The 23,771-nt window shown below is 39.8% G+C and overlaps 1 protein-coding gene across 1 annotated transcript; it reads left to right on the forward strand.

Annotated features, from left to right (window-relative positions):
* Window positions 1–3,354: 3,354 nt before the first annotated feature.
* CAVIN2 (caveolae associated protein 2) lies at window positions 3,355–16,311 on the forward strand. Its single transcript, XM_032755107.2, has 2 exons — window positions 3,355–4,000; window positions 13,723–16,311. Exons 1-2 carry the CDS (start codon window positions 3,518–3,520, stop codon window positions 14,515–14,517), a joined length of 1,278 nt encoding a protein of 425 aa, XP_032610998.1. The 5' UTR covers window positions 3,355–3,517; the 3' UTR covers window positions 14,518–16,311.
* The last annotated feature ends 7,460 nt before the right edge of the window (window positions 16,312–23,771 follow it).

A 23,771-nucleotide genomic window follows, 5' to 3' on the forward strand; every position in this document is an offset into this window, starting at 1 on the left:
TTATCTACCTACCTATCCTCCTAAGGTGGGAGATATTAAAGGGTAACAAATACGCATCATTCATCTTTGCATCCCCAGTGCCTAGCACTTATTCCCCACCAGCCAAGTGACCCCTCTCTACATCTTACTGCTGTACAGATTCTTCTTAAACACATCACCTTCACGTGTTCAAAAACCTCCAGTGCCTATCTGTCACTGTATCAAGTCTAAACTCCACTACCTAATTTCCAAGAAACTTCATAATATGTGGTAGGTAGAATTAATTTTTTTAAGCATTTCTTTTAAGAACTGACTGCTGAAATTCACTGATTTCTCTCAGACAGAAAGAAGACTTAATTTAGGACAACTAAATGGTAAGTTTTGCTGCTCAGTGTTACCTCAATTTCTAACTCATCAACAGTGCTTTCTTTAGTCGTCTTTGCTTTTCCTTTATGTGAACCATTGCTGCCCTTACAGTCTGTATCAGTCTATTACTAAGTTTCAGGCCATCTTGTACGTTCCCATTACATAGCTCCTTCTAGCTCCCGTGATTGTAAGGTTGTCCAACAAAACAAATTGCATCACAGCATGAAACTATTCACTAATGAATTGATCACTTTTAAATATAATTTTTAAAGGATATATGCCAAATTCATTAAAATGATTACCTGACAAGAGAGGGAAGGGAATAAAATGGAAATGGTGATCAAAAGGGGCTCCACTTTATCTGTGATAGCCTTTTAAAAGAACAATCTATTCACGTGGTGATTGTTTTCAAAGATGACTACAACAATCTCTCCCAAGCAGCTCACCCTTTTGTCGTGGGACATTACTGCTTCTCTCTCTTAAAGAGGTGGAGTCTATTTCCACCCCTTGAATCTGACCTTGGCCTATGACCTACTTGGACCACAGCATGTAGAAGTGACAAGGGGAGAGTTCCAGAGATACCCTGCAGCCTTAAGACACCCTGCAGCTTTGCTTCTACTCTCTTAGAACCCTGAAGTACCATGTAAAAAAGTTTAACTTCCCTACTAAAGAGATCAGATGGAGAGGCCCCGGAGGCTGAAAAACGGAAAAGAGAGAAATCCCAATATCCTAGTTGCCCCAGCTGAGGAGGCAGACATGTGAGTGAGTCCATCTCAGATTCCTCAGCTCAAACTACAGATGAATGCATACGCCTAGCAGAAATGATCCACTCTAGTTGAGCCCTGACTAGCCAACCACAGAATCATGAGTAAATAAAATATTATTTTAAGCCACTGAGTTTCATGCTGGTATGTTACACAGCAACAGATGACTGATATTACTTGTGTTATTCAAAATATATATTTTAAAAATAAATAAGCCCACATGCAAACCTCTCCCTCTATTTAACAACTAGCCTCTTTCCTTTTCCCACCTCACACCCCATCTCTTTAATGTCTCTATTCATCTAGCTGATTATACAATATCCAACAATGCAATGCAAAATCAGCACAAATCAATGCAAAATCAGGGTGAAGTGATTATAATGTGAAATCACAAATTTTGCAAAATATGTAGGAAATCATGAAGTTGATGAAGGTAATGTTAGAGAAGCCCTTGAATCATGGGCAACTCCTCTGACAAATGAGAATCTGCAGCTGGAATAGTTAACATTAACATTTGAAGAAGAACAAATCTACACGGATGATGGCACAATAAGTGCTTCAAAAAGAAATGATTTGAATGTCAAAATTTAAGACAGGCTCTTGGAAAATTGATGAAGCCCTCAAATATTTTTGAAATAGTGACAGTCTATGATTTGCCCACAAAAGTCAAATGCAAAAGGACGTCATGTCATGATACCATATAATTTTGTTAGAAAATTATGCTTCTTAAAATCAACACTTGATTCATCCTTTATTCTAATATTTAACACATTTTTGACCAACTAAATTTTATTAAATATAAGGGAAATTAATTTTAATAATGTTCTTACTTTTTTAAAAGATAACATCTCAACCAAACCTTCTTTTCACCTTTTCTGGTCTCTATTTTTAAAGCATTTGCTTTAAGTGGGTTTTGGTAGTACCAATTATCTGAAGAAATTGAAGGCCTCTGTAAATATCTTTAGTTCATCTTCCTAACTGGCAGCTATACTCATTGAGAGCAGGGTCTCGATCGTGCTTTGCCAATGTCTTCTGGATAGTGCTTCACGCATATAGCAGAAGGCAGAGATTCAACCAACGTGATAACCAATGGCCTGCTGATTGATTGGCTTACATGTAGGTGTTACTATTGACAAATGGCATTGTTCCATTATCAATCCCTGACCTGGTATGAACTGGCATTTGTTCTTCTCAAAATTGTTCATAGAAGGCCTATTACAAACTTCCTGCTGAAAGCACTTTCAAAGGCTGGATACGTTTAAAATCAACTCAAGCATATAAAGCCATTTTAGGAAATAAGCCCCACATCCCAAGGGTTCAGCTGAGGAGGGTCACATCTGAGAACAGGTGTGCCACATCACTGAGCAGGAATTTTAAAATGTCAAACATTAGAACCACTTGAGGAACTCCAACTCAGCCTGCCAACAGACACTTCTGGGCACGTGTCAATAAATGCCTTGCAGAGAGGGGCATTTGAGAAAGTCTCTCCTCACCAACTCAAAGCTAGTTAAAACAAATCATCATGGTAGGTTCTTAAAAAGACCACATTTTATTTTTCCTCTCTCAGTCTCACTTCTTGAAAAAAGCAATCATTTTTTAAATGTGGTCATTCAAAAAGTTTCCATATATTACACAACAGTCATAACAGCAGAATTACTTTTTTTAAAATATCCCTGAAGTTCAATCTCTTTTAACTTATTTTGTATCCGCAACTGCAAGAGTAATAAGAACTGAGCTGTTTTCCTTATCATTATCAGAGTTAATCCCATTCCTTTGCAAATGAGAAACTAATAATACAAACTTGGCTGCAGTACCCTTTAAACTCTATGCCTCCCAGTAGGGCACCCGGTGTTCTGCAACCCATCAGTCAATTCTAGGGCAAATGCAAACAATACTTTCCGTTACAATAACTTGTATCCAGGAAAAAGAAACAGGCACCCTGTTGCAGCTGTTAGCGTAGCAGCCAGAGAAAAGTTTACTAGCTCTAGTCAATTGGAAGCTGTGGAGCTGGGCCAAGTGAGCATGTTTTTCTCCGCCTCTTGATGAAGTCATGATTGAAATATGACATTGAAAGGGAAGGGGAGCAGGAAAGAAAAGCTAAACCTGCAACAAAGTGTCCTGTGCCCAGAACGCGGTTAGGAAGTGTGTGCATGCTTCTGAACCCTGAGTGGTTCTCAGTTCTGTAAACTTCTCCTCCCACTGGGTGGAGTAGGGCCTTTAAGAGCAGCTGGAATGCAGTTCCCCTGATCAGCATAGCCAGTTGTTGCCTGTCTGAACCTCTGCCAGTCCTAGAGAGTGGTGCTCTGAGCTCCAACCAGCGGGCCTCATCCTACACCCTCACCACCACAACTTCTCACCTGAGCAATAAGCAGCTTCCAGAGAGAAAGAACGTTCCCACCTGCCTAGCCATGGGAGAGGACGCTGCACAGGCCGAAAAGTTCCAGCACCCTGGGTCTGACATGCGGCAGGAAAAGCCCTCGAGCCCCAGCCCGATGCCTTCCTCCACACCGAGCCCCAGCCTGAACCTGGGGAACACGGAGGAGGCCATCCGGGACAACGCGCAGGTGAACGCCGTCACGGTACTCACGCTCCTGGACAAGCTGGTGAACATGCTAGACGCTGTGCAGGAGAACCAGCACAAGATGGAGCAGCGACAGATCAGTTTGGAGGGCTCCGTGAAGGGCATCCAGAATGACCTCACCAAGCTCTCCAAGTACCAGGCCTCCACCAGCAACACGGTGAGCAAGCTGCTGGAGAAGTCCCGCAAGGTCAGCGCCCACACGCGCGCGGTCAAAGAGCGCATGGACAGGCAGTGCGCACAGGTGAAGCGGCTGGAGAACAACCACGCCCAGCTCCTCCGACGCAACCATTTCAAAGTGCTCATCTTCCAGGTCAGTGCCCCCTATGTCTCCTTACAGGCGGGCTGGAACTCCTCATCGTTCTTGATCTCACTCATCCTGGCTCTCACAGCCATTGTTACATTTGTCCTGCCTGTCAGGGATCACACATACAAGGCACTGTCCCCTGTCTGCCTGCAGCAAGCAAATATGAAATCTGCACACAGAGGTGGGAATTTCCCAGGTCACTGCAGACTAATCCAAAGAAGATGTCCGCGGGCTTAGTAGGCCCTGGGTCATTTGTCAGGGAGCACCTGGATGCACTCTGTACAGGTTGGGAAGATGTGCAGGTGCGTGCACCCTAGTCAAATTCATTTGTCTCTTTGCATTAGGAGCTTAGGTCTCTGGCTGCAGCTGTTAGCTGGACAGGGCAAATTAATTCAGTGGTTGTTCATCAACCCTTTGTGGAAATGAAGTGATCATGTGAGGTATTTTGTTGTTTTTTTAGCCAAAAAGTCAAACTATCCCTTTATACAAAGGCTACCAATGTTTTGGGGATCAATCAAATAGACGATTGATTCCATTAGAGTTAGCCTTGTTCTTTTAAGACTTTTTCTGGGCAAAGCAATCTTGTGGAGTTCTTTTCTAGCAAATGCACTAGAAAAAGAGAGTACAAAGACACTAGATATGCCTCTCCTTGTTCAGAGAGACCACAACTTTTAAGTAAAATAAAAGGAGCGTTATCAGTTATAGTCACAAAGGCTAGTCTTAAATGTTTCTCCCTCAAACGGTTGCCTTAGAATAAAAAGGCCACTTAATTTTTTGTAATGCATCAATGATGCAATTAATGTAGCAAGAGGCTATCTGGGGACAGGGAGATTGCGTGGGGCTGTTGTTCCGCCAAGTGGTGGGCATTTGTGAATCCCAGGGCAGCCCTGCCTAATGCTGGAAGCCCTTCCGCCCAGTGGAATCCAGCCAGCACAGAGCCCAGGAAGCGATTGCCATCCTCGCTCCAGGGCTGTCTCGTTGTGACCATATGAATAGGAGAGGATTTCAAAGCCATGGAGGGGAGAGGCTATAACCAACAGTTTGATTGTGAAAGGCACACAGGGAAAGCCTTCATCTCCCAAGAGAGATTTAGAAATTGGGATTTAAACCGAGGGAGGCTTCTTTTTCAAAATGAATCGCTCTGCCAAGTTAGAACCTAAGCCTTCCTACCCCCATAAAAGGAAAGACTCATCTCACTGCTTTTTTGTCCTCCTCAAATTGCACTTGAGTATTGTAAAGGTTTAGGGAGCCTATGTCCTCTTCTACCTTGCAGGCTTTTGCAGCTGAAAACTTTCCAGCTTTTAATGCGAATGCAGTAGCTTTTCATGCACCAGATGAATTGAAAAGAGATACCGTAACTGGGCCTTTCTTAAGCCATATGAGATCCTTACTTTATTAGCCTAAGAGATATTAGAAATCTCAGCTCTCAAGGCATTTCTAAATTAAATACTGATCTCCAAACAAAACCAAACATGTACAGACCTGTTCAAGTCTGAGACACCAAAGGAAATTTTCCTGCTTCCAGTATGAATCAGGCAAATTATCTCTTGTCCCATCCCTCAGTTAAGGAGGAGGAAAAAAGTATTTATCTTGTAGAGGAAAGTCACAGTTTGTCAGGATTGGGTTTTGTTTTGTTTTGTCACGGATGTTCTGCAGATGTTGGGGGGAGGGATGGAGAGGATATGCTAGTACAAATTCAGGAGAATTATAAATCTGACATTAAAAAAAACTGCTTGGGAACTTAAAGGCATATGCTGTTGTGAAGGCCTGACATGTTCTCCTGTTTTGTCACATTGAATTGACAGGTGTGAAATTGCAGCCAGAAATGGTAGAAATTCTCCATATAGTGAGTAAAAGCTGAAACAGGGGTGCCCAAGACCAAACTGGAAGCTAAGAATATCCACAGCAATGTGCTCGGACTCCATTCTGGGCCCTTTAGAAAACAATCCCCAAGGACACCTTTAAAGAGCATTTTAGGAGGCAGGAAACTAGAGGCAAGTGAACTGGACCTTTCTTAAGCCGTGTAAGATCCTTTATTAGCCTAAAGGATATTAGAATTCTCAACTCTCAAGGCATCACTAGATGATTGTTTTGTAAAAAACAAATGCAAGCACAGTCCCTCAGTGGACTCTCTTGTTCCTTCTAAAAGTAGCAGTTTCCCCAGAGTAGTAATTATGCCAATGGATAAAATAATAATTTGTATTAGAGAGCGGTGCAGTATAGTAGTTCAGAAGATAAATTTTGGAGTCACACAAACAGTAGTTCAAATCCTAGTTCCACCACTTGCTAAATATGTGATATTGCACACAGTTTGTAGCTTCTCCAAACCTGTTTCCTCATCTATACACTGATGATATTAATAAGAGCAAAAAAAATCAAGCACTTAATAAACCCAGCATACATTGGTAAGCATCTTATCTCATTTATCCCGAATTTACAGATGAGGATGTTGAGATTCGAAAATGTTTATGGCTTGTCTGAAGCTAGTTAGTAAGCAAGTGATGAAACTGGGATTCAAACTCATGTTTAATTGATTTCAAAGCATGTGCTCTTGAACACTAATGTTTCTTCCCTCCTATCTCTCTCATAGAGTGAGGAATGAAAGAAATAACATTTAAAATAGTTAGCAGGGACTGGCATGGTATAAGTGCTCAATGAATAGAAGATATTACTGAGTGGATCTGAAATTCATTTGCTCAGAAAGAAGCCTACACTTTTGCTTGGTTAGAAATGTGGTCCTTGGGTAAAAACTGACCTCACCTTACCCAGGATCTTAAAACAGCTCCACTACACACAGAGAACCATGTATTGTATAACTACTGCCATGTTGAAATCAACATTATATCTCATCTCCGTGAAAGCAAAGGACTCTTCCCAAAAGACCTACTCTGAATGAACCCTCCACTCACAGCATAATGTTCACAGTGTAGCATAAGGGGACTATTTCCTAGACCTGTGGAGAGTGTGGAGGGCAAATATGTACCAGGTGTTACTCAGTGTCTTTAGGTAATTTGTCATTTTCAGACCATCTGAACCCTGTGCCAGACTTCCCCTTATTAAATCTACTGTTTCTAGTTTGAGACAAAAAATTATGTAAAAATAAGAGAGTGAGAAAAGAAAATCTATCCCATGACCTGAGCATATTTGGTACGGTACTGTTGAGAAGAGTACATTTTTAGTTTGTGGAGTCCTGTCGAGCCCGCCGAAATCTACAGGTCTGTTTTGGTTAGTGGTTGAAGATACTTACACATTTTTTTTTTTTTTTTTTGAGACGGAGTCTTGCTCTGTTGCCCAGGCTGGAGTGCAATGGTGGAATCAACTTACTACAACCTCCACCTCCTGGGTTCAAGCGATTCTCCTGCCTCAGCCTCCCAAGTAGCTGGGATTACAGGCCCCCACCACCACGCCTAGCTCATTTTTGTATTTTTAACAGAGACAGGATTTCACCATGTTGGTCAGGCTGGTCTTGAACCCCTGACATCAGGTGATCCATCCGCCTCAGTCTCCCAAAGTGCTGGGATTACAGGCGTGAGCCACCATGCCTGGCCATAATTGCATTTTTAAAATTCCAAACTTTGTCCTTAATTTGTGCTACTTAAAACATGTCATTATTTATTTAAGTCTGTACTAAGTGTTACAACATTGTTGTAGCTGTTAAGCATCTAATTTCTTAGCAATTACTTTAAATTATAACCAGTAGTGTCTAAAACTGAAGAAACATTCATCTCTCTTTCAGCAATAAAATAAATTTTAAAATTCTAGTTAAATTCAGCAGTTTTCTCTTTTAAACTTTTTTGTAATAGCTTCAGATCAATATTTGAATTCAAAATACTGTGACATGACCCAGCATAAATAAAATAAGACTCATAGGCATTGCTGATCAAAAAGTAAATGCTAGAGAAAGACTGAGACTTTGCTTCTAAGCACGGCGATCATTTACTAAAAGAAAAAATAGAATTTGTACAGAAAATCAGTGACTCTACACTTATGAGGAAATTTTCTCTTTTGATTTAAGAGACTAGAATTTCACAGGTAACTGGCCCTGAGGATGCAGTAGCCTCTTAACGTCCTCTTAAGGTTCTAGAATGATTATTTGAAAAAGCAGTTGGGAGATTATTTCAAATCCAGGGAACAAAATGAGAGTACTCTTGGACAGCTTACACTTTCATCCACATAAAATTGGGAAATTGGGTGAAAAAAGTAGAAAGGTTAGCTGTTTGCGGTGGATACATTTCTGGAGAATGGAGCCTATAAATGTGTTCAAATCTTCATCCTTTGGGTTCCTTTGATAAGGTCAGAATTTTAGAAAGACGCTAAAAGTGTAACATCTTCAGACCATTTTTAAATTGATTTTTAAAAAGCCTGTACTTTATCCAAAGTCACTGCTTTGAAGACTATTACATTAGTACAGACCTGGAAGAAATGAGGATATAGGTAATAAAAGACGCCTTTATATGACAAGTCGCCATGTTTCTATCAGGCTACAATGTCCCCATATGGGATATTGGTTTTGATGTGTTACTTATCCAGTGCCCTTTTACTTTATGAGATAAACAAAATATTAGTTCTTATTGTTATTATTTACATTTATTGGATGTGAGCACTGCCCCAGGCACTTTAAGTGAATAACTGATTATTGTTGGTATTTTTTAGAAAGAATCATTGCATCCGCTCATGTAAAACAAACTAGACTCTTTCAGATGCAGCCCTTCCAAATAAATGCTGCCCCTTCCACTGCTTTGTAATCTATATCTGTTTGAATTGAATGAATGAAAAATGTTCTCCAATGCCACTCAGGTCCTATAGTTTTGATTCTTACATAAAACAAAACACATTTGGTATCAGTACACTATGGAATCAACTCTGTAATTTGTTAATTCTTTTTGTGGGGTTCATGTTAACATCACAGAATCAAATATGTTAGAGCTGGAAAGCACCTTAATAATCGTTCAGTTTAACTTCATTTTGTGTCAAAGAAACAGAGGCCCTAAGAAACAGTGACTAGCAAGGTTTCATTTTATTATTAATAATAGAGATTATAGAATTGAATTGCAAAATGAGTAAAAACAAACACTATAATCCCGCCTTGGTAAAGTTCATGTTTACTGGGTTTTCTACATCAGCTTTTAAATAATTCAGTGTGATTTGGTTTTTTTGTTTGGTTTTGTTTTGTGTTTTTTATTTGTAACAAAGAACACCTAACCAGTGTGTCTTAAAAAAGAATTGAACCCTTGATAACACTGAAAAATAATGAAACTTTTAAATCCTCCAGCATGTGAAAGACTGCTCAGGGATTATAACTAATGCATTTTATTCTTATGACTTGCTGATTCCACCGACAGCTGCCTTAGGGGTGCAGTTCTAATCAATGACTGTATCCACTTGGCAATCCATACCTCAGAAACACAAATCGGAGAAAACCATCAATGTGTAAAAGAGACCTATAAATCAGAATGTCAGGTGGGCACGATTTCATTTTAATAACTAGTATTTAGAGATTATTGGATAAAACATTCCATGGACACAAATTTATGGTCTTCATATCCCTCCAGGATGCTACCGCATCCCAGTGGGAATATGACATCCTTTGTTATTTTCTTCTACCAGCAGGAATGATGAGTTAGTGACAGGAAAGGAAACTGTTGTTTTTTCTCTCCTTATTCAAGCTTTTAAGTGACTTACTATGATTTCCTTTCTAAGGAGAGTCATAGAGTCTTCTTTTCTGTTAAAGTGTGCATATCTAGGTATTTAGATATGTACACAGAAGATTTGCTTCCATGAGCTTCAAACCAAGAAGTGTCCAGCATGTTAGCAAGTTTGTCTGTGTTGATACAAATAGGACTATTAGTTCACTAGGATCGATATGAACAGCAAACAAGCTGAAGTACAAGGAGAAATGCTACTTTTTCAGTTCTTTCCATTCATTTTTATGCTGTGAGCATATCAATCATCTATGTTTGAAGTGTGCTGTTTTATTCCCCTTCCTTTGAAAAACTCCTAAGTGTTCTTGTGAAAGGTCAGAACCGGGAACACCTGCATCAGGGGAGCTGAGGACCTTTTTGAAAACAAAGGGTAAATAATCAGCTTTCCTGGGAGCCTCTACTGGGCAGAACTACCGAAGGAAGCAGTGCAGCCCACAAGGGATTCCTAGTGCCATTTTCAGGAGCTACGAACTCTAAGTAGACCTATAAGTAACTAGGGCAGGGAAGCAGTGACAGAATTGAGGATGTGACAGAATTGAAATCGTCATCAGTCTTGCAACCTGTAAGAGAAAGCAAATCAGAAACCTTGCAACAGGAGGCTGAAGGCAGAAGCGTCACCTTGCTTATAGTCATATGAAATATCAAGTGTTTCCACGAGGTGTGTGGGGGAGCTTGAGCACAGGGCATGTGTGCAGGTGAGATTAGGCACCTCAGGAGAGGGCAGTTATCCAGCATCCATTATCTGAAGTTTAGACTGAGTTTCCACCACCATAAGAGTTACTTCACTGTCAAACACCACTGATATGTTTTACTATAGAATAGAAATTTTGAAAAGTATCAGTATTTTTCTGCTTCCAAACAAACATTATGGAAAGGTAAGAGCTACATGTGCTTGGACATTCACAGACTTTTGTGTGAAAAGAAAGGGATTACCTTCAGAGTAGATGCCATCAGAAGCCACAAAATAAACACTGTTCAATATACAGAACATTAAATCCTGTTTGTGTAATTAAACTGACAGCAGAAGCATAGCAGTTAGCCAAGAAGACATATCTCACTTGTTTCCAGTTGCATAAAGACACATCCAACTCATTCTGGATTATCTCTGTTCCTGCTGGGTTTATTTTTATAGCTGGCATCAAAAAAGCTCTCATATAATTTCCCTGGCATTTTACAAAAGAGTTCAATTGGGTTTCCTACCTTCCCTCAATACCCATTCATATACACAGTGTGTATCTACCACAGATCACATATGATTCACCTTATAATAACTTTCCTCAAAGCTGTCCTCAAAAGATACATGATAAAAGAATCAAAAGTCTAAAACTCAACAGCAACTATGCTTTTGTAATGATAAAATGTATATTTAAGGAAAAACTGTAATATTATTAGTTTAATTCCTTTAGAAGTTCAGTTAATATGCCTACCTTTTGTTGGGATTAAAGAAAGGGAATTATACAACTTACTACCTTTGATTACCCTGAGAGATTATACTATAAAAAATGTACCTCTTCTCTGGTAGCCAAGGATTATTTTTACAGTTTTCTGCCTGAATTTCTGCTTTCCCCACTGAGGACTTTTAATGACATTTCACTGATCTCTTGGTTTCTTCCTTTCCTGTAAGCAACTCCTGTCAAACCTTCTCAACCCTCTTGTCAAACCCCAGAAGTAATTTTGCTTCCAGACTAAGCATCCAAGCCTTAGCTATTTCAGTTGTCTAACCCTCTTTTAGTAACAACCATCCACTGCGAAGAAAATCCTTCCTTAAAAATGGAGATCATTGCCCCCATTGGGACTTGGGTTCTCTTGATTTCCCAATGGCACCAGCAGTCAGCAAACTTCCTTCTAGACACAGAGCTAAACTTGTTCTTTTATAGTCCTCAAGCCTGCCCAAAAGAGGGGCAATCTCCATTCCAGCCACTCTCAGGGCTTTATTAGAAAGCCACCTCACCCAACATGCACTCATTTAACAAGCAGCTGTTGAGCTCTAGGTGCTGGGACACAGCATGGACAAGAGACAAAAATCCCTGCCCTCATGGGGAGTACACTCCGGGGAACTAGAGGCAACCTCACCTTGAAACACGGGAAAGCAGTGCTTGTAAAAGGCCATGTTATACATAGCTTGTGGCAGTCCCATGCTCCTTTTATTTATTTATTTACTTTGTCTTTTACTATGGCCTGGACACTTTCCATGACATTCAAAATGGCAGAGTGTGGAGAGAGTTTTGGCAAACACAATATGTGATATCATCACTCTAACGAGAATTCCATTTAACTGGACTTTTCTGCTTTTTGCCTCGACACAAGACATTATCCTTTGTTTCTAACCAATTTATGGAAAGGACTCTGTATAGTGTATACAAGGGGAGACACAGGGTTGTATTTTTCAAGGAATATCATAATTCTACTATTCAGTTGTTAACAAGGAGAGGGTTTTTTTAAGTTTCCGTATAATATCTAAACTTTATTTAGTCTTTGTATCAAATATAAAGTGACACTCTTAAAGCACGTTTTCACCTTTTCAGTCAATCAAAATTACAAAACAAGAAAGGAAGTTCTTGCCATTAACATAAACTTTGCATGATGTTTAAGTCCCAAGTAGACTTTAAAATCCACTAAATCCAGTTATTTTTCAAACTGAAAGTTTACTGAACAGCCTTAGATATAATCAGGCAATCCTGAGGCTCTGGTTGCAGGAGAGGTGGCAGGGGGGTCTAAAGCCTTGCCCCCCTCTGGCACTCCAGCAGAACCCCTGATGCCCCTGGGAGTGCAGTATGAAAGCTGCTAATCTAGGTCAAATCTCTTGTTCATATGTGGAAGAAACTGAGACCCAAGGAGATTAAGTTATTTGCTGAAAGCTGTCCTGCTATTCAGTAGTACAGCAAAGACTGAGACTCAGGCCTCTGGCCACGCATTCACTACTGTGCCATTTCTTTCAAAAAAGATGTGAAGACATTTTGCTGACTGGCTCTCCTTTTCCAGTATTCAAAGAAAAATATTTAAAAATCAAGAGATCTTTAGCTGTGTAACCCGAGTCTGTCCGCATTCAAAAACTCCCCAGTGAGCAATGTTGCAACACCACCCCCTTCCACTCTAGGGGTGAGTGTTCAGGTGCTGCTCCTTGAGAGCCAAGAGGAGCCATCTTTGCCTTTGTGCCCGGCAGCTGGAGGAGAGTGCTGGCAACAGTGAAGGGGGCAGCTTTCTGTGCTTCTCTCCTCACTCTTCGCTGGAAGTTAGGGCCAAAGTATTCTTGCCCAGAGAAGCTCTGTGTAATGCTAGAGAATTGATAAACTATGGCTGGCAGCATAATTTCCCCTCACTACTCTAAAAATAACCCTAAGATCTCACCTCCCCTTATTAACTCCCCAAAGGATATTCTAAACCAGCAGGGCTTCCTGAGTGCACCCCAGGAAGCCTAGTCCTTGCTTCTCTCACTCTAAAATGATGTCCTCAGCAAAATTAGTGTGCACCTTTGAACAGATACTAAGGCTGGCCCTACCTTTACTTCTGACTCCTAGTTGGAGAGGGAACCCAGTCAAGGCTTTATGTGTGTCTGGTACTTGAAGACTTCTCAGTTCTCACCCTTGCCCTATCTTTTATCTGCCAACTTGATCTTCAGGCTCTTCTGCAGTGAGATTTTGGCAGGCCCAAGCCCTCTGACCTCAAAAGAGGATAGGAGAGAGAGGGCCTCTGGGTTCACAGCACAGTAACGTTCTTTAGCTCCGTTATCTAAGCAGCTTCCTGGTCTATCTCAGTCACTGCCCACTTCCCCTCTGCCTGTCACTGATAGAGTTTCTGCCGGTTGTCCTCCTGATATTCCCAACAGGCTGCCCTTGGCCTTATCCAGCCTAAAGAGAATGACTTGACGAGTTTAGAATTAACTCTTCCTATTCTAGAAAACTCAAGCCACAGACATTTGTTTTTTATCACCACCGTGTCCCCAAAACAGACACACGTATTACAGCAGCTCAGGACTCTTTGTGAAATATGTTATTAACATGAAACCTACATTGTCTGTCTTTTCAGGAGGAAAATGAGATCCCTGCCAGTGTGTTTGTGAAAGAGCCTGTTTCCGGCGCCGTGGAAGGGAAGGAGGAGCTTCCGGATGAAAACAAATCCCTGGAGGAAACCCTGCACACCGTGGACCTCTCGTCAGATGATGATTTGCCCCACGATGAGGAGGCCCTGGAAGACAGTGCCGAGGAAAAGGTGGAAGAAAGTAGGGCAGAGAAAATAAAAAGATCCAGCCTCAAGAAAGTGGATAGCCTTAAGAAAGCATTTTCTCGCCAGAACATCGAGAAAAAGATGAACAAGCTGGGGACAAAGATCGTATCTGTAGAGAGGAGAGAGAAGATTAAGAAATCTCTCACGTCAAATCACCAGAAAATATCCTCAGGAAAAAGCTCCCCCTTCAAGGTTTCTCCCCTCACTTTCGGGCGGAAGAAAGTCCGAGAGGGAGAAAGCCATGCAGAAAATGAGACCAAGTCAGAAGACCTGCCTAGCAGTGAGCAGATGCCAAATGACCAGGAAGAGGAGTCCTTTGCAGAGGCTCTTTCCGAAGCGTCCCTCGCCAGCGCCCTGGTGGAAGGGGAAATTGCAGAGGAGGCTGCTGAGAAGGCGACCTCCAGGGGCAGTAACTCGGGGATGGACAGCAACATCGACTTGACTATTGTGGAAGATGAAGAGGAGGAGTCAGTGGCCCTGGAACAGGCACAGAAGGTGCGCTATGAGGGTAGCTATGCGCTAACACCCGAGGAGGCGGAGCGCTCCGATGAGGACCCCGTGCAGCCCGCCGTGCTCCAGGTGCACCAGACCTCCTGAGCTTAGAGCCACTGTGCCATCCTGTGCTGTGCTCAAGCGGGCAGCCAGGGCTGAAGAACAAACTCCTGCACATCTCCAGCACGACCCACCCACTCCTGCGTTCCTGTCCAGGCAGTAATCATTGACCACATAGCCATAGTAAGACACACGAGACCAGGCTTTACCATGAAAGCGACCTGTCACGGACTCCACTTTTAATCTGCTGTTAGGTTCTATCTCTGTAGAATGTCTCCAAGATTGAAGAAGAAACTGAGCAGTTGAAAAATGCTAATCTATTTGCCTTAGTCAGAAAAAAACAGAGGATAATTAAGATACTAGTTATGAAAAGTGATTCATTCTTTTTTGTCATTCCATAAGCTTGCTGAATAGTGTACCAGTAATATATTCCATTTCCACCATACTCTGTGAATCTAATTATTATTCTTTAAGTGTTTATATATAATATACATAAATATGTAAGCTAAACATGTAACTATATGTTTTAAGAAGAAAACATCTACAAAAGGTAAAAAGAGATGCTCAGTTGGTTGTTTACTTAATAGAAACCATTGTTTTATTGCAAACGAAGGAAAAATGAAGAGATTATAAAAGTCAGCTAATGTAAGATACGTAGTAAAGTCAGGACTGTTCAAAAAATAAGAAAGAAAATTTGGAAAATGAGAGAAACGGGAAACAAAGAATGCCAAAAAGAACGAAAACAGAGAAAAAAATGTATGTGCTTGAAAGTAAAATATTTACAATAGTAGCTTAACTATTTCACTCTTTAAATAACAATACTAAAGAAGTTCATATATCCTGGAATAACATGTCATCTTCAAAATATTTTTATTTTCTAATATTTTTAAATAATAAACATTTTATAGTGTTAAAGCTGTATTTCTTAATAAATAAAAGACATTACAAATATTTCCTTAAGGAAGTTCAAAAGGATGTTGTTAACATCGGAACGAATATAAATCTTCAAAATACAATTAATATATACTGTTTTGTGGAAACTTATACTATTCTTTAATGCTCTTCAAATTTAAACTAACCCTTACATTCCATATGATGTGATCTAGGCTTATAAGATGCTAAAATCTATAGGTTTTGGAAGTGAAAGATTCTATTTTTTCTTTTTTGTACATAATGGGAATTCCATTCCAGATTGGATTTTATTTATATAGTAATTTCACAGAATATTAATGTTTCTTAACTTCTTAAAGCATGCTAGTGTTTTATGTATATGTACACGTATATTCAGACAGGGTAATTTTAACTGCCGCCTAACATTGTACTAAAATATTGCTTCATCTGTTTTTAATTACAAAATGCTAATGATTTCTTAAATTATAGTTTAAAGACAATTGGCCCAGGGAGCAAATCCCCTGCCTTTAGTATGCACCACTATAAGTAACCTTACAAATAGAGTTAATCCAAGACAATATTAACAAACTATGCTTTGTCTTTAATAAAAGGGACAGGATTAACAAACGTATTGATGGCATAACCTATTCAGCTATGTCCTTATTTTTGCAATAATGTAACCTCAAATATTGGATTGTTGAACCAACAACGGCTGTGTTAAAGAAGATTAAATAAACCAAAAAATAAAAAGCATGTAACAATGTCAGTTGTTTTGGCAGAACAGTTTTAGAACAAGCAGAAAGAATTGATTTTTAAACTCTCCTCCAAACGTAACAGCAATGTTGATTGTTTCGGTCTTGATTTCCCCTATTAACTCTGCTTCCCCCAACCAATCTCATTTAGAAATCTAAGTCTCATTCCTCAAGTTTAACTTTTTTGACATCATCTTGCCAGCCCTGGAGAGTATCTGAATTTATTGCAGCCGCTTGATGAGTTTGATAGTTACATCTGCATTTTTCTTGTATTATATCAGAACTTCTAATACCTTAAATAGTCCTGCAAACATGAATGTATTGACCTGTAAATTCAATTTATTCACACAGATAATCCTTTGTCTTCTGCAGTGCCATAGAGTTGGTAGGAGACTTAATTTTACTCAGGGTCCAAAGCAAGCCTGTTTAACCTTTATGGAGTTGTTGTTACTTCCTGCAGCTGAGAAGTTGGGGGACCCAGACCTAATGTAATGTTTACATTTCCTTTTCAAAATGTGTTTTTCATTTGTTCCTGTAAACTAGCTGTATGTCAGCTGAAAACTGCACTTGAGCATTTTTTTAAAGTTTCGCTGGCAATCACATTTATTCTGTGTTCCACATTTGAAGCATTAAAAGCCTAAGCAATAAAACAGAGAATAAGGCCAGATAATTGTTGAAAATCACACACTGTAGGGATTAGAGAGAGAAACAGTTGTGGAAATTTAAGCGATTTATTCCGTATTATTCTTGAGTTATTTGCAAACTGGTGAGGCAGCAACGTCCCCAAATTAGATACGTCTTCTCCCCACCCATCCAACAACCCATCCCTAACTTTCTATGCCTGGAGCTCAAGAACTGGATTAGTTTTCCCCAAAGATCAGTTATACGTTAATAAGGACTGAGATCCATATCTTACAAATATAATTCAGGAGTAAGAAGCATCTATTACATGGGTCACAAATCTCACAGAAATATAGCAAAAAAGAAGTCATTTTTCTGTGAGATTTAAAAGTAAATAGATATGTATTTCAACAGGAGTATTTTCTTCTTTCTGCTTAGGAATCCAGTATGTGGCTGAATTACTGGTTCTTTTTAAATGTGAAAACAAAAGACCCTCACTAAGACTAGTTCTGTACAAAACAAGGACTTCTGATATTTATTGTCTGATGAAAACCCAAAATGTTTCTGCTTTTAGCAGTGCTCACCCAGAAGAGCAAAGTTTGACACTCATGCGATTAAGCCCACTATTAGGAAACCTCAACATAGCCCAACTGCCAGTATAAGTAAAGGTTATAATGAAAGTCATTTCCTACATTAAGACACTAATGCCCAAGTCCAGTTAATTCCTGCTCAAAGGTTTGTTTACTGCCCTGGAGCCCAAATCTAAGTGATTTTATATCGAAGATTGGGAGTATGAAGAATTGAGGTACAGGCAGCAATCATTATTAACAGTTCCATAGCAACCACAAGTCTTTTCCTAAAAACTAAGACTCAAGCACTGCAAAACAAGTTTCAGATGAAATTGGCATTGTGACCTTTGTATTCTGCTTGATCTGGGTGTCTAGATAAAGACTTCTGTAGCCAGGAACTCATTCCTAAAGGGAACAGGCAGTAACTTGCATTATTAAAGATATTTTATTATTTTTGTTTTAACCATTACATTATCCTGCAGTATTTGAAACTCTAAAATTATTTTTAACCCTCCACATAAACTGCCCTAGTTAAGAAGTCACACCTTTAAACTTAGCAGCTTGATTTTCATACATATATACACTTTTCACTGTAAAAAGCAATTTGTTAAATATTTATTGAGCAAAGCAATCTTCAGTTCCCCCTATTTGCTAAAATTTTTAGCACCAAAGCAGTGAGACCCAAGAAGGAGGGAAGAAACCAATATTTTTGACAACCTACTTTATACCAGCTGAGCACTCCAATGCCAGCAATACTGTGTACCTATCACATGTTAGATACAAGCATTATCTCATTTAATCATATAAAATCCTATTTGGAAGGTATGATTTTTACCTCCATTTTAAGAGTAGAGAATTTTGAAGTTTACTGAATCCAACTAGTAAGATGGAATGGAGAAAGGACTCCTGAGTTCTTAACTACTCTAAGATCTCTCCCTTCATGTTATAATTTAACTACTTTTCTATTAAGGGTCACAGAATTGAATGACTAGTCCAGTTCAAATAACTAGTGTCACGGCCAGTGTTCAGTTCCAATCTGAAATCCATGACACTGCCAAAACAGACACTTAATTATCCTACAACTCTGCTTAATTATAAGTCAGTTTATAAGCTCTCAAATGGTATAATATTAACTTCATTTTACCACCCCTATACAGCATCACTTACACTGCACTTAGTAAACGATTTTGATGTCATTCCAGTGCTTAAAAAAAACAAAAACAAAAACCTCACTGTTTTTGGAGAGCCACAGAGAGACTGTTATTCAGGTATGCTGAGGCCACAGAGGGGCTCCTTAGCTCCTTGGCCTCATCCATTGTCAGTAGCTGCAGGGTTCACTTTGGGGAAGGGTATAATAAGAGCAAGCTGTCAACAGAGATAGATACTAGAGTCAGCTCATTCAAAAACGGTTCACGAAGTCTGCCTCAAACTCTTTAAGTGAAAGGAGTTAAATCCCTGTGTCATAGGAGAGAACTTGCTATATTCTCCCTGGACACTTCCTCTCATAGGCTGAAAAAAGGAACAAATGGCAAATCAGCATGCGGCCAGGGGTAGGGGATTGTGGAAGTTCAGGAAGTAGGGTGAATCATGAGGATACAGAGACCTAGCCTATGAATATAATTCCTGCAAAATTATCCAGCTATGTTCTCAGAAAAACACAGGAGCTAAGTCAAACAAATGATGGTGTCTCCATCTCTGTGTGCAAGCAATCAAAGAAAGCCCCCTAGGCCAGCCCTCTTTCATCAAGATGTATGCTGCAGGCAGCTACTTCCTCCAAAGGCTTTGGCAGGGGTCACAAACTCAAATACCTGAAAGCTCAGATATGAGTAAACTGGCTCAAGGAGATGGTGGCAATTGTGGCAAAGCTACTACACATGGGCCGTGTCCTGTCCAATGGGGCACCCTTATAATCCACCTGTGCAGAGGCAGTGCTTCTTTCTAATTCTCACACAGGGAAGGTATGTTCTAGGAGCCACGCTGCGTGTGGTAAACTGGCGATCACTATCCAGTTCCACTTGCTGTGTGAGAAATGGGGTCCCACGACTTCCCGGTCCAAAACATAGGCCTCTTTTAAGATGAGCCAAAATTTAGATTTCTTTTTACATGAAAATCTCCTGGCTTTTAGTTTTTGGCAACTGATTCAAATCATTTTAAACGTTATGCAAGCCAAACGTAAATGCCTGCTGGCTGGATGTGGCCCAAGCATAGACCAGCCATTTCGGACTCCTGGCCTACAGAGATGAAGGCCCTTGGGTGCTTCTTCCCCTCCTGGAGGCATAAACACAATAAGAGAAAGTTAGTGACAGGATTGGATTTGCCTTAGGAAAAAACACAGAAGCCTTCTTAGGGGGATATAAAATGCAAAAACACCCTTGCCAGTACTTGTAAGAAGTTTCCCTCTCGCCACTTCCCGAATTTATGAAAAGATTGCTGTTAATGCTGTGTAAGGAGAAGTAGTCAATCACATTGGAGGGTGGTTGTATGGTCTCTAACAGAAAAGCACCACCCCTTATTATCAACATTGCTAGCCACCTGCACAGCCCCTAGGTGTCAAAGGGATTGGTGTTCTTGGTAAGCTGAGCATATGAAGTTACCATCCCATTTCTGTGTTCCAGTTGAAAAATACCTACTCTTGTCAATAACCTGAGGCCCTATAGTTGACAAAAAGCAAGGCTGTATTCTGCTCTGTCATATATCATCACAAAATTGCCAGCCAACACTCCAGTTCTTCTTCAACTCTTTATTGTTGGTAATGACGTACAAAAGAGAAAGGACACAGCTCAATTTCTTTGGATGCTAAATTGAGCCTTCAGAGCTCAGAGTTGGGGAAAAAAAACTGATACAGATTTAGCACAAGGGTCAAGATGTCCTCTGTTAAGGAGAAACTTTTTATGTTGGCAACCACTTGAAGATCTAAGGAAGCATGAGGATTAGCTGTGTTCTCTTAGGTCCACTGCATGTTAATTGTCTCTATGACCCTAACGGCATGCAGGGAAAGGCAGCATATTCCAGTGAATGTGCCCTTATTTGAAAAGTCGAATTTCCTGGGGACTTTAAATCCATAATTTTACCTACCTACATAATAAAAGGAAGGCCTCCCTGCCAGGATGGATGGAGAAAAGCAGTTTCTTAGCTTGTGAGATTGCCCCTGAAATCAACCAGAGAAAGGGAAACTGATGCCCATTGGCTGTAATTTCACTACAATCTTTAGCGTTTTCTTTTTTCTTTCTGCCATCACTCTTTTTATTATGAGACTAAAATGTCCTTCCCAACTATCTCATAGCTAGACTTTTAAATGATTAAATAAAAGAAGTTGGCCTAAATTTTCCAGTAACTGCAGGGTGTTTTTATCTTCAAAAAACATTTCCCCAATACAGATATTCATTTTGTTTTATTAACATTTATTACATTTATTGGGCAGCTATATGTGCCAGGCCCTGTGCTGGGTATGTAGATAAAACAGAGGAATAAGAATTGTCTTTGCCATCTATAAATCCCCCATCTTTGAGGAAGGTGAAAGTGCTGAGAATCCTGTATATAGAGAATTTAAACTTATAGTAGCAAAGCAATAGGAAACAAACAATTTGTAAAAGAGTCACCCAAGATGGTTAAATGGAGATACTGTAGCTTAGCTTTGTAAGTTATTGTCTTAGTCCTTTCAGGCTGCTGTAATAAAAATATTATAAACTGGATGGATTATAAACAACAGAAATGTATTTCTCACAATTCTGGAGGCTGGAAATTCCAAGATCAAGGCACCAGCAGATTCAGTGTCTGGTGACAGCACCAATTTCTGGATCAAAGAGGGTACTTTCTCACTGCATCTTCACATGGTGGAAATGACAAGGCAGCTCTCTAGGGCATCTTTTATCAAGGCACGAATCCTGTTTAGGAGGACTGAGCCCCCATGATCTAATCACCTCCCAAAGACCACCCATCCTAGTACCATCATACTGGGGATTTGTTGTCAACAAATGGATTTGGCAGGGAGTAGGGGAGGACATAAACATTCAGACCATAGCAGATACCATAAATGTCCAGGATAGAGCTGGCAGGAAGCTAAGCTGTGACTTAGCTGTGGAAGCCAAGTTGTTTGGACTTAATGATACAATCACACAGGAATACGAGTTTCTGCCTCTAAAGCAGGAAACAAAATGGTGGAAGAGAAGCCCTGAGTGGAAGGAACCTTATAGAGTCTTTAAAATGAAACCTTATAGAGTCTTTAAAATGAAATGTGTTTGGCAACAAGTACATTCGTTTTAACTGACAAATAAGTGTTAAAGCAGACAGTATGCCAAGACCTGTGAGAGGGGCTGGGTTTACTGGCAAAAGCAAACTGACATGCCTTTTCCATCCTATAGTCCTAGTGTCCCTCAGTGAACTGCTTGCTTAGTCACTCTCTTGATGAAAGTTTTCGAATTGGTTTGCTTTTTGGTTTTAAGGAAATTTTCTCTCATGAAGTCACATTGCTAATTTATAATGTTATAGGATGAGGTAGGAATATATAAATGAAAACATAAAATGGAAAACATAAAATGGAAATCAATGAGAAAATATGGCTCCCTTTAGGTATAGTAACTTTGTATCCAACTTTGAAAGAGGGCATATTCTCCTTACAGTAACAACTCATCCTTGGTTTTTTAAATTATATTTATTAAGGTTTTTTATTTATTTTAAAAAATATTAAGTAGGGAAAAAATGACCCATAATCTCACTGTCCAGATAATTCCTACTGTAATTATTTACTTTCTTACATTAAAATATTATGGAAAACTAATAGTAGTTTTCTTTCTTCTTCTTCTTCTTTTTTTTTTTTTTTGAGACAGAGTTTCGCTCTTATTGCCCAGGCTGGAGTGCAATGGCACAATCTCGGCTCACTGCAACATTCAAAAAAATAGATTTACATTGCTAGTCATAATTTGTGACTTCTGAAGCTTCCACAACCTCCGGGTTCAAGCGATTCTCCTGCCTCAGCCTCCCAAGTAGCTGAGATTACACGCATGCCCCACCACGCCCGGCTAATTTTGTATTTTTAGTAGAGACCAGGTTTCTCCATATTGGTCAGGCTGGCCTTGAACTGCTTACCTCAGGTGATCTGCCCGCGCCGGCCTCCCAAAGTGTAATAGTAGTTTTCTATTGTTGTGTAACAAATTACCACAAATGTAGTGACATTAAACAGCACTCATTTTTTAGCCCACAATTTGGCAGGCCAGAAATCCAGTGTGGGAAATAAGAAATAACTGGAAAATAATAAATTTCCCAATCTGAGTTCTCTGCTCAGAGTAGCTAAAGGCTGAGATCAAGGTGTCAGTTGGACTGAGTTCTTGTCTGGAGGATCTGGGAAAGTTCACTTCCAAGCTCATTCTTGTTGGCAGAACTCAGTTCCCAGCAGTAATAGGAATGGGTCGCCATTCCCTTGCTGGCTGTCAGCTAGAGACTGCTCTCAACTCCTAGAGGCTGCCCATATTCCCCACCGTGTAGTGCCCTCCGTCTTCAAGCCAGCAATGGCAAGTCCAGTCCATCTCATGCTTTAAATGTCTGACTTCTTCATCATCTGCTTCCACCAGCTAGAGAAAACCCTCTGCCATTAAAGGGCTCCTGTGATTGGGTCAGGCCCACTTGGATCATCCCTCTTAAAGTAAATAGTGCCACACAACATCATTAAATCACAAGAGTAAAACCCATCATAGTGACAGACCTGGGGATTACATAGGACATGTCCACTGAGGAGGTAGGAAATCTTGGGAGCCATTTGAGAATTTTGCCTACCACATAAAGAAACAGAGTAAGGAAATTGAAATACTGCAGAAAGGTATTAAACAGGATATAAACAAGCTACTCCTATCCCACTTCTCCCAACCCCACACCGTAGTGATAACCATGGTCAACAGTTTTCTTACACATCTTTCCAGGAAAAAAAACAAACAAACAACAACAACAACAACAAAAAAAATATATATATATATATATATATATATATAATGCAAATGTGTCTCTGTATCTCCTCTTCGAATTTAAATAAAAGGAATCAAATTGCTTTTCTCTTTTAATCTTGCTTGGAGCTCCTTCCTTAGTGACAAATGTGGATCAGCATTATTCATTACTCATAAGAGTAGCTTTTTATTTCTTTAATAGTTACATAAGAATAAGCAAAGAGATCAGCAATGAATCATCCCTAAAACAGAGACAAATTATTTATTATTTCCTTTTTGAATTTATGGACAGAGTTTGCATCAGACCCATTGTTCTACCTGAAACACCTTCTTCTCTTAGAACAGACGAGTCCTCCAAGAGTCTCTATTTTGGAATAGAGTCAACTAATTTTCCGCTAAGGCAAATTTAAATAACAACTTCTGAAAGAAGTGATCCCTTTAGACACAAAAGGCTTTTAACAGTGTGTCCTTACCTGTGAAGAAATGTCACCACAAAAGAGAAGATAAAGAATAAGAAAAAGAAAACAGAAAAG

Source organism: Hylobates moloch, unplaced genomic scaffold (assembly GCF_009828535.3).
Source record: "Hylobates moloch isolate HMO894 unplaced genomic scaffold, HMol_V3 SCAFFOLD_1, whole genome shotgun sequence".
Classification (NCBI taxonomy): Eukaryota; Metazoa; Chordata; class Mammalia; order Primates; family Hylobatidae; genus Hylobates; species Hylobates moloch.